The sequence below is a fragment of the Mauremys mutica genome, chromosome 1 (assembly GCF_020497125.1).
Source record: "Mauremys mutica isolate MM-2020 ecotype Southern chromosome 1, ASM2049712v1, whole genome shotgun sequence".
In the NCBI taxonomy this organism is placed as follows: domain Eukaryota; kingdom Metazoa; phylum Chordata; order Testudines; family Geoemydidae; genus Mauremys; species Mauremys mutica.
This window is the reverse complement of record NC_059072.1, coordinates 304,694,173-304,708,825: the sequence shown is the minus strand read 5'-3', so window position 1 is coordinate 304,708,825 and position 14,653 is coordinate 304,694,173. Positions and strand designations below refer to the sequence as shown.

The following is a 14,653-nucleotide window of genomic DNA, read 5'->3' as shown; positions in this document are numbered from 1 at the left end:
AGTCTTCATTTATTCACTCTAATTTAAGGTTCCGCGTGCCAGTAATACATTTTAATGTTTTTAGAAGGTCTCTTTCTAGAAGTCTATAATACATAACTAAACTATTGTTGTATGTAAAGCAAATAAGGTTTTTAAAATGTTTAAGAAGCTTCATTTAAAATTAAATTAAAATGCAGAGCCCCCCGGACCGGTGGCCAGGACCTGGGCAGCGTGAGTGCCACTGAAAATCAGTTTGCGTGCCGCCTTCGGCACACATGCCATAGGTTGCCTACCCCTGCTCTAATACATTGTGTTGTATTTTTTGTCTATGTAAAATGTAGTTTCTTAATATAAAATGAAAACCAAACACATTTGAGAATGTATGGCATGTGAAATAGAAAAACAAAATTAAAAAAGCCAAAATGTAAATCTGCCAGTAGAATAACATTTTTTTATTTGAGCACGGATGGAGGAAGCTGGGTTTACAATTCTGTGATGCTACGGTTATACAAAACACTGCCCAGAACAGAGCAAAATGGCTGTAACATCTCTAACAACAAATTAATTCCTTAACAATAAAATAACTGTAGGCTCGAGGGACAGCTTTCGTTCTACTTGAGCCTCACAAATATATAAACACACTGATCTCCCCCATTTTCTTCGGTCGGAGATGGATCAGGCCCTTGCTCAGTAAAGGAAGTTAAGAAGGATAAATTAAGAGCACAAATATTCCCATGCATGGTGTTTATTTTTCTTTCAATTTTGTGCTTGCCCAGCTCTGATTGCCCTTCTGCGTGAAGGAGAGAGTCTAGAGGATCTGATGAAATTATCCCCAGAGGAACTGCTGCTGAGGTGGGCTAACTATCACCTGGAGAACGCTGGATGCAACAAAATCAATAACTTCAGCACAGACATCAAGGTATGAGAAACAGTGATCAGCTACAGCAAAAACAACAACCCCAAGCTTCGGCTTTCTCCTCTGGACTGAGCTTGTTCAGCTGGAGGAGATGGCTTAGGCTGCAATCCTGAAAACACATATGTGTGTGCTTAACTTTAAGCTTGTAAATAGTCCCATTCAATTCAGTACGACTACTCACATGATTAAAGTTAACCACGTGGGTAGAGTGTTTCCAGGCTTAGGGCTAATGGGTATGTCTACACTGCAGCTGGGGGTGAGCCTCCCAGTCTGGGGTAGACAGAGCTGTGTTGGCAGCGCTTGCATTAGCATGTGAAAAATAGCAGTCTGGATATTGCAACACAGACGGAGGCTTGGCCTAGCCACCCAATAACAAATAAGAGTGGGAAGAAAATATGAAAGATTTTGAGCCCAATTCTGCAGTCACCTCATGCATAAAATTTCCACTGAACTCAATAGATTTTTTTGAACTCAACAGATATTTTTCCTGGAGAAGGGCTGTGGGACCCTCGCCCTTACATAGGCTAGAGAGTTATCTAATATAGCTAATTAAATCTAAACAATGATTTATGTCACATCAATGTTGGAAAATATAAAGTACACATTGACTTCAACAGGGCCAGGATTTCAGCCTATGCAACTATTTACTACTTCTAATCAGCTTTGCCTCTTTTATAAATACATATGTTATTCAATGAATGTATGCTTACAAGGAAGCATTTGGGTAGAAATCTGGAAACTTCAGTGGAATTACTTGTGCAAATGAAGACAAATATCGGCAGTAAAGGTTTGCAGGATATCACCTGGAGCCTTTTCCCATGTATTTAAATAGTAACAATTTCTTGGTCTTTTTTTTTTTTTTAATCTGAATCTTTATTTGAAGGGCTGTATTTATGTTTAAGATTATTACTGATGTGAGATTAATTTTTTGTATACATAGAACCAACACTATGCTTTATAAACATGAAATTAAACAGCATGTGAAATCTTTGTCTTGTTCTAGCCTTTTTCTGGAAAAATGTTTGTTAACTGGCAGGGGCGGCTCTATGTATTTTGCCGTCCCAAGCATGGTAGGCAGGCGGCTTTCGGCGGCGTGCCTGCAGGAGGTCTGCTGGTAACACAGATTCAGCGGCGCGCCTGTGGGAGGTCCGCCGGTCCTGCGCCTTCGACATCCCCACCGCCGAATTGCTGCCGAAACCGCGGGACCGGCGGACTTCCCGCAGGCATGCCGCCGAAGGCAGCCTGACGGCCCCCCTCACAGCAACCAGCAGCCCACCCCCCGCGGCTTGCTGCCCCAGGCACGCGCTTGGTGCACTGATGACTGGAGCCGTCCCTGTTAACTGGTGTCAGCTTTAATGTCTGTCCTTGAAAACTTTACTTTCTATTTTGTGACCATTTCAACGTTTCTTTAAACTCTGCTTTAAACTTCTGCTTCCTCCTTCTGTCTGTTCTTTCACTAAACCTTTAGCTGACTGACTTCTACAGCCTTATAAAGGTATATTTTTCATATCTCTAATTTAATATGTTCATATTAAATCAATTCTATCCTTTTTTCCAAAATGGAACATTGTGTCTAATGCTTCCAGCTTTTCCATATTTAACATTTTAATTACTTTATAAAACAAACAGATCTGTAAACCAGAAGACATACAATGGAAACTGTTAAATGCTTTCAGTTTGATTAATTTAATTATGTTGTCAAATGGTTGACGTAATAAAAACAAAGCATGCTTGCTCATTGTTTATGGGAAGTACAGTATTGGCATGCAAAACCTGGCTTTAGCTGGATCTTTCCCCCCCTTTAATTTCTTGGTCTGTTGCAGGACTCCAAAGCTTATTACCATTTGCTGGACCAAGTTGCCCCAAAGGGAAATGAAGAAGGTATTCCAGCTATTGCAATTGACATGACAGGATTAAGGGTAAGATGATACACACTTATATACTAACATTCCTAGAACCTAGGAAGCATTGTGATGCACTGTAATACCTAAACAAGCAAAGTAGATTTAATCATTGGAGTGTAATCCTGCATTCAAAAACCAAAAATGCAGAATTAAATTGATATGTTTTAGGTTAGATTGTACTAATGATAACAAACTATCTTCCTGCCCCTGGAAATTTCCACTACTTGCATCCGAAGAAGTGGGTATTCACTGCTCATGCTGCAAAACGTCTGTTAGTCTATAAGGTGCCAAAGGATTCTTTGCTGTTTAAACTATCTTCCAGCATCAGTTATCACAGAAGCTTTAAAAGCCAATGAACCAGCTAGACACATTAGCAATACTTTGCCAATATATGTTTACAGACATTTTTCTGGGTTATTTCTCAAGCTTATCCTATGTGATAAGATTTATCTTAAACATTCATTTTAATGTCGCATGGCATAGCACATTGATTTTAGTTAAAAACAATTTGCAGATATTGACATGTGGTTTGTAAAGTGGAAAAGGAAAATGTTATGGATTTAAACAAGAATGTGTTGTAGTTTTTACAGCATCAGTATGAAAAGAGACAGCACATTCATGTATATTAAGGGTGTGATATTTCAGTGCTATTGGATGTCAACATGTTTTCGTGTTTTTGCTGACTGACGTGTTTGATATCTATTAGGAGAAGGATGACATCCAGAGGGCAGAGTGCATGTTGCAGCAAGCAGAGAGATTGGGCTGCCGGCAGTTTGTTACTGCCACAGATGTAGTCCGTGGCAACCCCAAGTTAAACTTGGCTTTCATTGCCAACCTATTTAACAGATATCCTGCCCTCCAAAAACCAGAGAACCAGGACATTGACTGGAGTTCTATTGAAGGTAAGGAAAATACAAATAAGAATTGGCATCCAGCCGAGGCCTCTGACTTTTAACATGTAACTGAGACCTGGTTGGGTAATTCAGCTGTTAGCTCAACTTTCTCCTGATATGTACTTACTGCAACATTAGCCAAGGCAGGTTTGAGGATGGGATATTGCTGCATGTTACTTGCATGTGGGTTCGGATATAGTTGGTTCCCTTCACTGTAGGTGTATTTTTTTGAATGCACTGAAGCTTTATGCCTCCTTGGTTTGTCTAGACTAGAATTTGTGGTACTATTTAAATTAGAGTTAATTGTCTAGGGAGGTTATGGAATCTCCATCACTGGAGATTTCTAAGAGCAGGTTGGACAAACACCTGCCAGGAATGGTCTAGATAATGCTCAGTCCTGCCATGAGTGCAGGGGACTGGACTAGATGACCACTTGAGGTCCCTTCCAGTCCTACAATTCTATGATTGCCAGTTAACTCAAGTTAAAAAACACGATGGAAATGCTACGCTAGGCACTCCACAAATGGTTGTTCCAGTTTTGTGTCCTGGAACGAACATTTATAAGATGTCTGGACTAGCATTTACAATTGTATTTGTCAATTAACTTGATTTAACTAGCAAACAGTTGAGTTAAAATAAGAGCAAAAACTCTAGTCTAGACAAATCTCTTATGGAGTTATTATGAGAAAGCCACAGTTTGCTTTGTTCACATCAGATCTCCTTTCTGAGCAAAGTGAGTTCTTGTCTTCTGTGGCACTCGAGCCACCTAAGCTTATGGACTTGAATGACTTCAATGGCCTTACATTTATTGTGAGCTGATCTTAGTTCTTTTATCCAATATGACAACTTGGAAATGTCCATTATAAACGTATTTCCTTTGCATGTAAACCTCCTAAAAAACTTTTGCTTGGACTGAAACTTCCTGCTTGGTCTCAGCCCAAAGTTGAATTTTTCTGGGAGGAGGTTCTGCTTGGAGATTTTTAAGTTAAATGAGCAGAAAAAAAGTATAATTTCCCCTCTTTGCTAATATTTTAAAGACTTTTTCTGTGCACAAATAACTCACAAACATCTGAATGCAAAACTTTAAACTGCATGTGTCTAGACATCAGTCAACAACAGTCACTGATAGCTTTCTGAAGAATTCTAAAATATAGGTAAATTATAATCAATGAAAAGCAGGCTTTTGCACATGCTCAGTGTGACACTTCTATTAAATATTGTTGTATAGCTGACAACAACAACCACAACAACAACTAAGGAGTTCTTTAAATGCAATTTCGCCAGTCTGCAGTAGCAGCAGAGTTTTGCAAAGTGCTGATCTTTCTAGCCCAATGCAGCAAAATACCTAAATAGTGTGCTCAAAACTAAGCATAAGCATATGCATTTCTTCACACACTGCACAGTCAACCTGTGGAACTCTTTGCCAGAGGAAGCTGTGAAGGCCAAGACTATAACAGGATTCAAAAAAGAACTAGATAAGTTCATGGAGGATAGGTCCAAAAATGGCTATTAGCCAGGATGGGCAGGGACGCAAAACCATGCTCTGAAGTGTCCCTAACCTCTGTTTGCCAGAAGATGGGAATGAGCAACATGGGATGGATCCCTTGATGATTACCTGTTCTGTTTATTCCCTCTGGGGCACCTAGCATTGGCCACTGTCGGAAGACAGGACACTGAGCTACATGGACCATTGGTCTCACCCTGTATGGCCGTTCTTATATTCTTATATGTTCTTATGAGTAGTCCTATTGAAGTCAATGAGATTTTTTTTGTGTGCTTAAAGTTAAGTAAGTGCTTTGCTGGATTGAGGAAGAATTCTCAGCTCCATACAAGATCAATCTCTTATGTGGTGTGACTGCAGATGGCTACTCATCATAAATCTGTATTTTCAATTGCTTCTAACTTTCTCACAAAGCTCATGCTGAAATGTCTCATGATTCGACACAGACTAAAGTTGAATTTCTTAAGTAAGTTTGAGAACAATCTGCTCAAATATGAAAGTGCATATGGTATGTACAGAACATTACCTACTGTTCTGTACTCTCATATTTCACTGCCTGTTGATATCTCATTCTACATGTCATTTTAGTATACAGTAAAATCTGCATTTATACTTTTCTTGTTGTAAAAAGTTTATTTCACTGAAGTGTTGTCTTGAGGTTCTGTTGATTGATATTCTGTTATTTTAGGTGAAACAAGGGAAGAGAGGACATTTAGGAACTGGATGAACTCCTTGGGTGTTAGTCCCCGTGTCAATCATTTATATAGGTAAGGAAAGTTAACCTTCCTTTAGATGACTAATGTGATCTATGTCTTAAGGAAAAAATGTTTCTAGAAAACATGAACACATTGCTAGTCCTTATGAAAACAGATGTCTCTGTTTCATTCTTTAGGAAAATGTGATTCATTCTACTAATGCTTAAATTAGAATTATAGAATCATAGAATATCAGGGTTGGAAGGGACCTCAGGAGGTCATCTAGTCCAACCCCCTGCTCAAAGCAGGACCAATCCCCAACTAAATCAACTGGATTCCTTGCTCACATTATAAGTCACAATATGTTTCCATTGTTTCAGTGACTTGTCAGATGCCATGGTTATCTTCCAGCTTTATGAAAAGATTAAAGTGCCGGTAGACTGGAGCAGAGTGAACAAACCACCATACGCTAAGCTGGGTGGTAACATGAAAAAGGTAAAAAAATTCTTATGAGGATATCTATTCCACTTCATCTACACTACTGCTTAAGTCGATGTAAGTTACATTGCTCGGGGGGTGCGGTGAAAAAAGCTTACATCAACCTAACTCTTCCACCTCTCAGGGAGAGTGATCTCCCATCGACTTATCGCGTCTTCACCAGACCCACTAAATTGACGCCGCTGCATTGATTGCAGTGGGGCTGATTTAGCGGGCCAGTGTAGACAAGCCCATAAAGAGCAATAGACCCATACATAGCCCCATTCATTACAGATTGTAATTTGTTGGTTAAGGTCTCAGTTCCATTTTCAAACATGTGCATAGTCAAAGTGTAAAGTGTGGGTTACATTTTCAAAGTATTCTCAATCTGACCTCCTTTTGTGTGTATGTAATTTTGCACCTGCAGACAGTTGCATCTGTATACTTTTGAGTACAAACAATAGCATGTAGCATCTGCATGTGACAGATGATTGTGCTTAAAAATGTCTGTGTAGGGACTTGCATGTGCCAGCAAACATTGTTCTTAAGTAGATCCAACCAAATTACATTTTGTTAGTCTAATCAGTGTCTACTTTCCATGAGTTTTCTAATAAATTCAACAATGTTTCACCAGCTGGATGGATGGTCAAACATTATTTGCAATATCAAGATACTTGACATTTTTCAATCAATCTTTAAAAATGTATTAGTGAATAATTTTTCCCGCTATCCAATTCGCTCTAATCACAAGTCCTGATATATGTCCATGATGAGTCATGTGACACCCACATTAATTCCAGCCCTCCAGATCACCTCCACCACATGAAAGAAATAAGCAGATTTTAAACATTCCTGACACAGATACCTGACAAGCTGGCTAAGAGTTCCCATCTGAATCTCCACTAACTACCCAGCTTTGTCCCAGCTATCACAGTGAGGAATTTTGGTCCAAAACATTCCCATACTATTTGTGAGTGAAGCAGCACAAGGTGACTAAAGGACCTAAAGCATTAATACTTAGGGACTGAAAACCTCAGTTATTGTCCTACACAATCACTCTGTGCTGCTGGAGGTGGGCATGATTGCACAATGCTGTACACTGTGTCTCCATATTTCCTGGTCTGTGTGATGGCATTTAGGCTCTGATGATACACAATAGCATTTCTGTGTTAGATTTGTGTAAGTTGCTTATCCTCATAGTATCTAGGGGCCAGATCCTAAATACGGCCAAACCCCTGTACTCACATTGAACCCCATTGGATGGAGCTGCCTGCCTGGATCAATTGGCAGAATCTGGCCTAAGTTCCCTGTAACAATTAAAGATAGCATGAATGCCCTGAACAGCAACTTTTTCACATTTACGAAGCACACTAACTGACTCTGTCATTAACAGCTTGAAAACTGCAACTACGCAGTGGATCTGGGAAAGAATCAAGCCAAGTTTTCCCTCGTTGGAATTGCTGGGCAGGATCTCAATGAAGGAAATCGCACACTAACCCTTGCCTTGATCTGGCAGTTAATGAGAAGGTATGCTAGTTGCACATACACCTACTGCTGTTCTGGTATGAAGAGATTCCATGGAAATGGGGTGCCAGCACTCACCACTGCACAGGAGGATCAATACCATTATTATTATTCCTATTGTCTGTATTGCAGTGTTCCTGGCCCTTCACAGACAATAATTAAAAGGCAGGTCTTTGCACCAAGAAAGGAGAGAGAGAAAACAGTGGAAGGTCAAGGGCTGAAACAGTAGCTGCTTTCTGTTATGGAAACACCTTGTTAGATCCTTTAAGGATGTCATGGATTTTCCATCCCTTACAGTCTGTAAGTCAAGACTGGGTGTTTTTCTGAAAGCTAGGCTCTAGCTCAAACTAAAGTGTTTGGCTTGATGCAGGAATCTCAGGGTGAGGTTCTATGGCCCGTGTTATGTAGCAAGTCAGACTAGATGATCACAATGGTCCTTTCTGGTGCTAAAATCGACACATCTATTAGTATTTTTAGATACTGTGGGCCTGAGTCACCTTTACACTATGGTCCCTTTGCACCACTCAAGCCATATAAAAGGGCCTTAACATGGGAGTAAATGTAATTTGTACCTATTCTGAAGCCCCTTGATGCTGCCAGAGCAATGTTAAGGGGGCATAGTGTAAATGAGAATCAGCCCTGTAGTTTGTATAAGTTAACATAACATGAGGGAACAGAATCAGGTGTGAGTGAAGACTGCAGCATTTGGCCCTTGTCAGGTTTCACAGATACACTATGCTACAATGCCAAGCTTTTTATAAAGTACGAAGGATCAGACAGCATTTTGTCCTCTGTGTTAAGGTACACTCTGAGTATCCTGGAAGATATTGGTGGGGGACAGAAGGTCAATGACGACACCATTGTCAACTGGGTAAATGAAACACTGACTGAAGCTGGAAAAAGTTCAGTCATCAGTAGTTTCAAGGTACAGTATTTCATGATAAGTCTCTGTTTTGGGACCCCGGGTGGTTACATGTGTGTACTGTTGTTTATTTTTCACTGCATTTTCAAGGGATGTTCAGATCTAGGGGTTCGGTTCAGACTCATCTCTAGTTCAAGCAAAAAAAGCTTTTTTTTTTTTTAAATTACTGCATTTATGACATTCAAAAGCTGAAGCTTTATACCCTGCTTGGATCCATCCTGAAGGGACCTTCATGCCAAGTGAGGTGATAATAAGAGCTTTAATTTCTGCCAGTCGTCATCAGCCTCACACAGCTGGAAAGTCACTTCATCAGTGAATGGGGTTGTAGTGAGCCAGTGAATTGTACAGTAATGTCTGATATAGTGCAGTTGTAGCGTGTCGGTGCCAGGATATCACAGAGACAAGGTGGGTGAGGTAACATCTTTTACTGGACCAACTTCTGTTGAGGAGGGAGAAGAGCTTTCGAGCCACACAGAGCTCTTCTTCAGGTCTGGGAAAGGAGTCTGGTGAGGCTGGGAATTCCTTTCCCAGACCTGAGGAAGAGCTCTGTGTGGCTCGAAAGCTCAACTCTCTCACCCACAGAAGTTGGTCCAATTAAAAATGTTACCTCACCCACCTTGTCTCACACAATGGCTTGGCATTCTGTGGTCATAGTTGTTCATGGCATTCAATTTTTGTGACATAAAATCATTGCCTGTAGATCAGGGGCAATGGATTCTTCCAAAAAGTGTGTGTGTTGGTTGAGGGTTTGGGGGGACAAAGCCCTGCCCCCTCCATGGCCCCACTCCTCCTTTCCCTCTGAGCCCCCGGTCCCCCAGCCAAACCAAAAGCTATAACTGGGTCAGGAAGCCCGAGTCCCTCCACCTGCCCAAGGTGGGGGGGCCCAAGAGCAAACCCCAGCCCATGTTCCTGCCCCCCGGGCCCTCTGCCCAGGGCAGGTGGCGGTTCCGCGGCTCCCCACAGCTGCCTGCGTGGCTCTTAACCCGACCCAGCTCCAGCTTACAGCCTGGCCTGGAGGTGGGGCCTTGGGGGCTGAAGAACTGCAGCCAGGCCACGGTAAGAGCCACCAGGGCAGGTGCAAGGAGCTGCAGACCTTCCATCTGCCTTGGGCGGACATGGGCCAGGGGCTGCTCTCGGGCCGCCCAATCCCAGGCAGGTGGAGGGTCTCTGGCTCCCCCCACAGCTGCCCGGGCTCCTTGGGCCACTCTTACCTAGGCCAAGCCACACCTTCTTGCTGGCCGGGGGCCAGGCCGCAGGGGGAAGAAGAAGGGCAGAGGCCTTGCCTCCCCCTGTTCTGGCGCCCCTGCTATAGCTATAATAACATTGTGACACATATATTGCAACGCAGCAGCAAGATAACCATCCCAGGGTTATTGTGTGGACATTGCAGCTCCTTTTGACTCCATATCACCTTTCTCTTCTTCTGCCCACCTCCTGGCTGGTTGGAGGGACAAGGTGGAAACCTGGTGACTCATTCCATATCTCAACACCCACTGTGCTGCTTGTTGCAAAGTTCTAAACAGTCTGTCATTTGAATGACCCATCCACTGTCCCTGAGCCATGATTATGGCTTTGTAGGACATCTGTCAATCTGTGTTTGTATCTAACTGTATTTTCCATCTGTGCAGGACAGCAAAATCAGCACAAGCATGCCAGTCCTGGATCTCATTGATGCCATTCAGCCAGGTTCCATCAAATACGACCTTCTGAAAACAGAGGATTTGAATGAGGAAGAGAAACTTAATAATGCTAAGTATGTGCATGCCATGGGACACTAGGGTTACATTACACTATGTTAGTTCTTTTGGAAAAAAAGATAATCACACTGTCTGCTTTTAATGTTTATTTCATCTCCCCCTCCCAACTGTTCTGTTCCTTTCACTGCTTCCTGTACTTGTCTTTCTTCACATGGCCCCTTTCTCCTCCTCTCCTCATGCTCATGTTTCCCTGTTACCTACTTCTCTTCTCCTTCACATGCGTCCTTGCTGTTTAGTTCCTTTCTCCTCTGCTGCCCTCAGCATATTGCCCCAGCCCTTTCTCACTCTGGTGGCTGGCAGCTCCAGTCCCACTGGTGAATCCAGGCCCTGAGGGCACCTCCTGTTTGCTATCTCCTTCCTCTGTAGCAGCACCCTGGTAAAGGCAGCTAGGTTGGCTCTTCCTTCTTGCTTCCAGCTGATTTGTAGGTTTATATTCTTTGTGGTGAAGTGCCTAGACACCAGTAGAAGTGACTGGAAAGACAGGTGAGAGCCAGCACCATCTGACCAGCCTGTTCTCTGCAGGTCACCAGTGCTCCCATGGGCCTCAGGATGGGAACTGCTATACTACAGGAGTGGACTTAATCACAGATATATTTCCATTTTAAAACTTGAAATTCAGCACTTCCTTTCCTGATCTGTCAAGTCTCTTCACCAAAGGAAAACTCCAGCTGGCAATAAGGGACCAAATTCTGCCTATGCAGCCTCACTGACGTCAAAGTGATTGCAGCAGGCATAAATCAGGGAAGGGACTGGCTGAGAGTTTCTCTTTCTGTAGCATTAATAAACTTTACTTATTTAAAATAGGAACCAAAAAGTATTCTAGGAATATCACCCTCACCTCTGACTCCTTCCTCTCACAATAGATGTGTGCTTTGCTGTCTCCTGTCCTTTAACCCCACCTATAACTACTGCCTAACGGATTCACTTCTTCTCTAGTGTTTGGAGGCACTCAGATATGATAGTGATAGGGGGCCATAATAGTCCGTAGATAGAGAGAAGCTTATTGAATACTCTGTCTTCAATTGTTGCCTCACATGCCTCTAACTCCATCTTCAGTCCCTTCTGGTTTGGCTTCCAGCCTCTCTGCTCCACTGAAACTGCTCATACCTCGGTCTCTAACCTGTTCCTTGCCAAATCTCAGGGTCCCAAGGCCATTCTCATCTTCTTTGACCTTTCCTGCTGCTTTTGACACTGCAGATCATTCCCTCCTGCTTCCCAGCTTATCCTCCGTTGACTTTTCCAACACTTGTTCTCCCTGGCCATTCTTTTTGCATTTCTTCTGGTGTGTCATCTTCCTCCATTCTGCTATATCCCATGTGAGTCCCACAGGTCTCTGTTCCCTCCTCTTCTCACTCTACCTTCTATATCTGGGTGAACTCATCAACTCATAAAACTGTACTACTATCCATATGCCAACACCTCACAAATCTACCTTTCTACTTCTGGTCTGTCTCCAGCCATCTAATCTTAAATCTTGGCTTCACTCTCCAGCATCTGGATCTGGACATCTTGCCACCACCTTAAATTTAATTATCAGAGGGGTAGCTGTGTTAGTCTGGATCTGTAAAAAGCAACTAAGAGTCCTGTGGCACCTTATAGACTAATAGACGTATTGGAGGAGCACAAGCTTTCGTGGGTAAATACCCACTTCGTCAGATGCATGCTTATGCTTCAATATGTCTGTTAGTCTATAAGGTGCCACAGGACTCTTTGTCGCTTAAATTTAATATAGTTCAAACCAAACTCATGATCTTTCATCTGAAACCTTGTGCACTCCCCCATTCTCTGTCACTGTTGAACTCACCTCCAATCTACTGTTTATCTGTATGAAGCACAAGAAGTTGTTAAACAAATTGATTACTAAGGTTGCTTCTTACATTTCTTTTAATTTTTCCCCCAATGTAGATATGCCATCTCCATGGCAAGAAAAATTGGAGCAAGAGTCTATGCCCTTCCAGAAGACCTGGTTGAAGTAAAACCCAAAATGGTCATGACTGTGTTTGCTTGCCTTATGGGAAAAGGAATGAAGAAAGTTTAAGCCATAAAAGACTGATACTCATGACTGGTATATGCCCCCTGACTCCCTCAGACCTGATGTTCCTCATAGACTCAGCTATCAAGGAAATATGCAGACTTGGTACTTACCAAAGCATGAATGCTAGACAAGGTTCCAAATCATACAAAAGATGACATGCATATCCAGCAAAACAATCTACCATGTTCTGTATGGAACAGCAATGTGCTTGATTTCTTTGCCACATTATCCCCTTTGCTAGATGTAGCCTTTTCTGCTTCCTGAATATGTTTCCAAACAACACGAGCTTTATACGTGCTGATATTAATGTCTGTCCAGGTCATTGTCTGGAGGTCACCTGGCATTTTTGTTTTGGGAGCAAGATCAGGTTATACACCTTTTTCAGGATTTTGAAATGTTACATTAACTCTGTTATGGGTGTTCACGCTTGTGACATTTACGCTACGCTTTCCTTCAGCTTGTACCTGGACCTACAAAAGAGATTTCCTTAAGCCAATGCAGGTACTGCATAGTGTCCTTATCAGTGTTTATTTTTCTGTGATAGTAAAATCCACTTTGTTGGGAAACTCTTGTGGCAACAAAAGTGCCAATTAAGGGCCCTATTGTGGCGCCCTTATTCAGACTAAGTAGTACTTTACACCGTGAGAAGTCCCAGTGATATCAGTGGCATTACTTGCAGAATATGACATTAATCATTGAATAAAAGGCTGGCCATCAGAGCATCCTAATTCTGTGATACCTTCACAGCCTATGTTGTGCAAGATGATCATTCATTTTTATTTCATGACATGCAAACAAAGCAAGAACATCCTTAAAATGAAATCTGTGCTAAAGAACTTAAGGAGAGCTCTGCTCATGTAGTAGCAACAATACAGCTGGGACCAGAGTGAAGTGAACATAAGGCCACATAGTGACAGATTTATTTATCAAACAATAATTCAGCCCTGCTCACAACTTCGAACAGGCTTGCAGACAATACAAGGTATGCTACTGAGCACACAAGGGGCCAGGGCCCTGATTAAGCAAGGCAGTTCAGCATGTACTTATCTTAATTAGGCACATACTTAAATGCTTTACGGAACTGGGGCCCATTTCCTCAACTGGGATGAAAAAAGCATAGCTCACATTGACTTCAACATAGCTCTGTCAGTTTACTCTAGCTGAGGATCTAGCCCTATCTGTTTAGAATGAAATACATTGCACTGAATCTATTCTTTGGCATGTGGTATTCATTGTTATGCTCATTAAGTGCATTCTACTGTAGTTCAAATGCAAAAGAAGTGAGTTTTGCCTTAATGCACATTCTTTCTCCCTGCGAAATTGCCTTAATGAAGAATAAATATACAGTGATGAGAAAAGCCTCTCTAAATAAAACAGCCTGTAAGTCAAAATTTAAGGCTTTTCCTTTCAGTGATGTATGTGCTAATGATGTGATAAGTACTGTATGCTTGTGCAACTGACACATACAGATTTTAAAACAAACTCATGGGACTCAATATATGTAGACTTGTATGCTGGACTTGTACATCATTATATAATCCACCACTCCGTATCATCACACTTTATGGACACTTTACTGCTTTATTTGTTTTGTAATGGAAATGTGCTGTTAGGTGTACAATATTGATTAGAAAGGCTAGATTCTGCCACTCGTATTCATCTCGAGTAGTAACTTGCTCCTGACCAGATTCTGCTCACTTGCTCGTATTGAGTAATACCTCACTCTCTGAGTGGGCCCAGTGACTTCAGTGAGATGGTTGGCATGGTAAGGCATGGAGTAAGGATAGCAGAATCTGGCCCTTTGTGTTTAGTTCTTTTGATTGAAAAGGGAATGCTGACGGAATCAAGTGCAACTCAAGGCGAGTAAGGGTTGCAGAATCTGGCCCTAACTGTATAGTAAAGATTTTGAAAGGAATATAATCCCATGGTACATTTAATTATGTCATGATACATCCCATCGTGTGATGTGTTGGTAGAGCAGAAGAACTTTTTTTATGATACATTTAGGTATGATTGGCATTATAAAAAGTAGACTTCACCCCAGCCACTT

General features: G+C 41.9%; 1 protein-coding gene across 3 annotated transcripts in view; it reads left to right on the top strand.

Moving 5' to 3' along the window:
• LCP1 (lymphocyte cytosolic protein 1) overlaps window positions 1-13,994 on the top strand; it is a 60,695-nt gene extending 46,701 nt beyond the window's left edge. For all 3 annotated transcript variants that reach the window (XM_045013464.1, XM_045013454.1, XM_045013473.1), the window contains exons 8-16: window positions 756-898; window positions 2,719-2,814; window positions 3,506-3,701; window positions 5,882-5,960; window positions 6,269-6,383; window positions 7,759-7,892; window positions 8,691-8,814; window positions 10,440-10,564; window positions 12,474-13,994. In XM_045013464.1, the coding sequence (XP_044869399.1) occupies window positions 756-898; window positions 2,719-2,814; window positions 3,506-3,701; window positions 5,882-5,960; window positions 6,269-6,383; window positions 7,759-7,892; window positions 8,691-8,814; window positions 10,440-10,564; window positions 12,474-12,606 (1,145 nt within the window). In that variant the 3' untranslated portion in view covers window positions 12,607-13,994. The remainder of the gene's footprint in view (window positions 1-755; window positions 899-2,718; window positions 2,815-3,505; window positions 3,702-5,881; window positions 5,961-6,268; window positions 6,384-7,758; window positions 7,893-8,690; window positions 8,815-10,439; window positions 10,565-12,473) is intronic.
• Window positions 13,995-14,653: the final 659 nt, after the last annotated feature.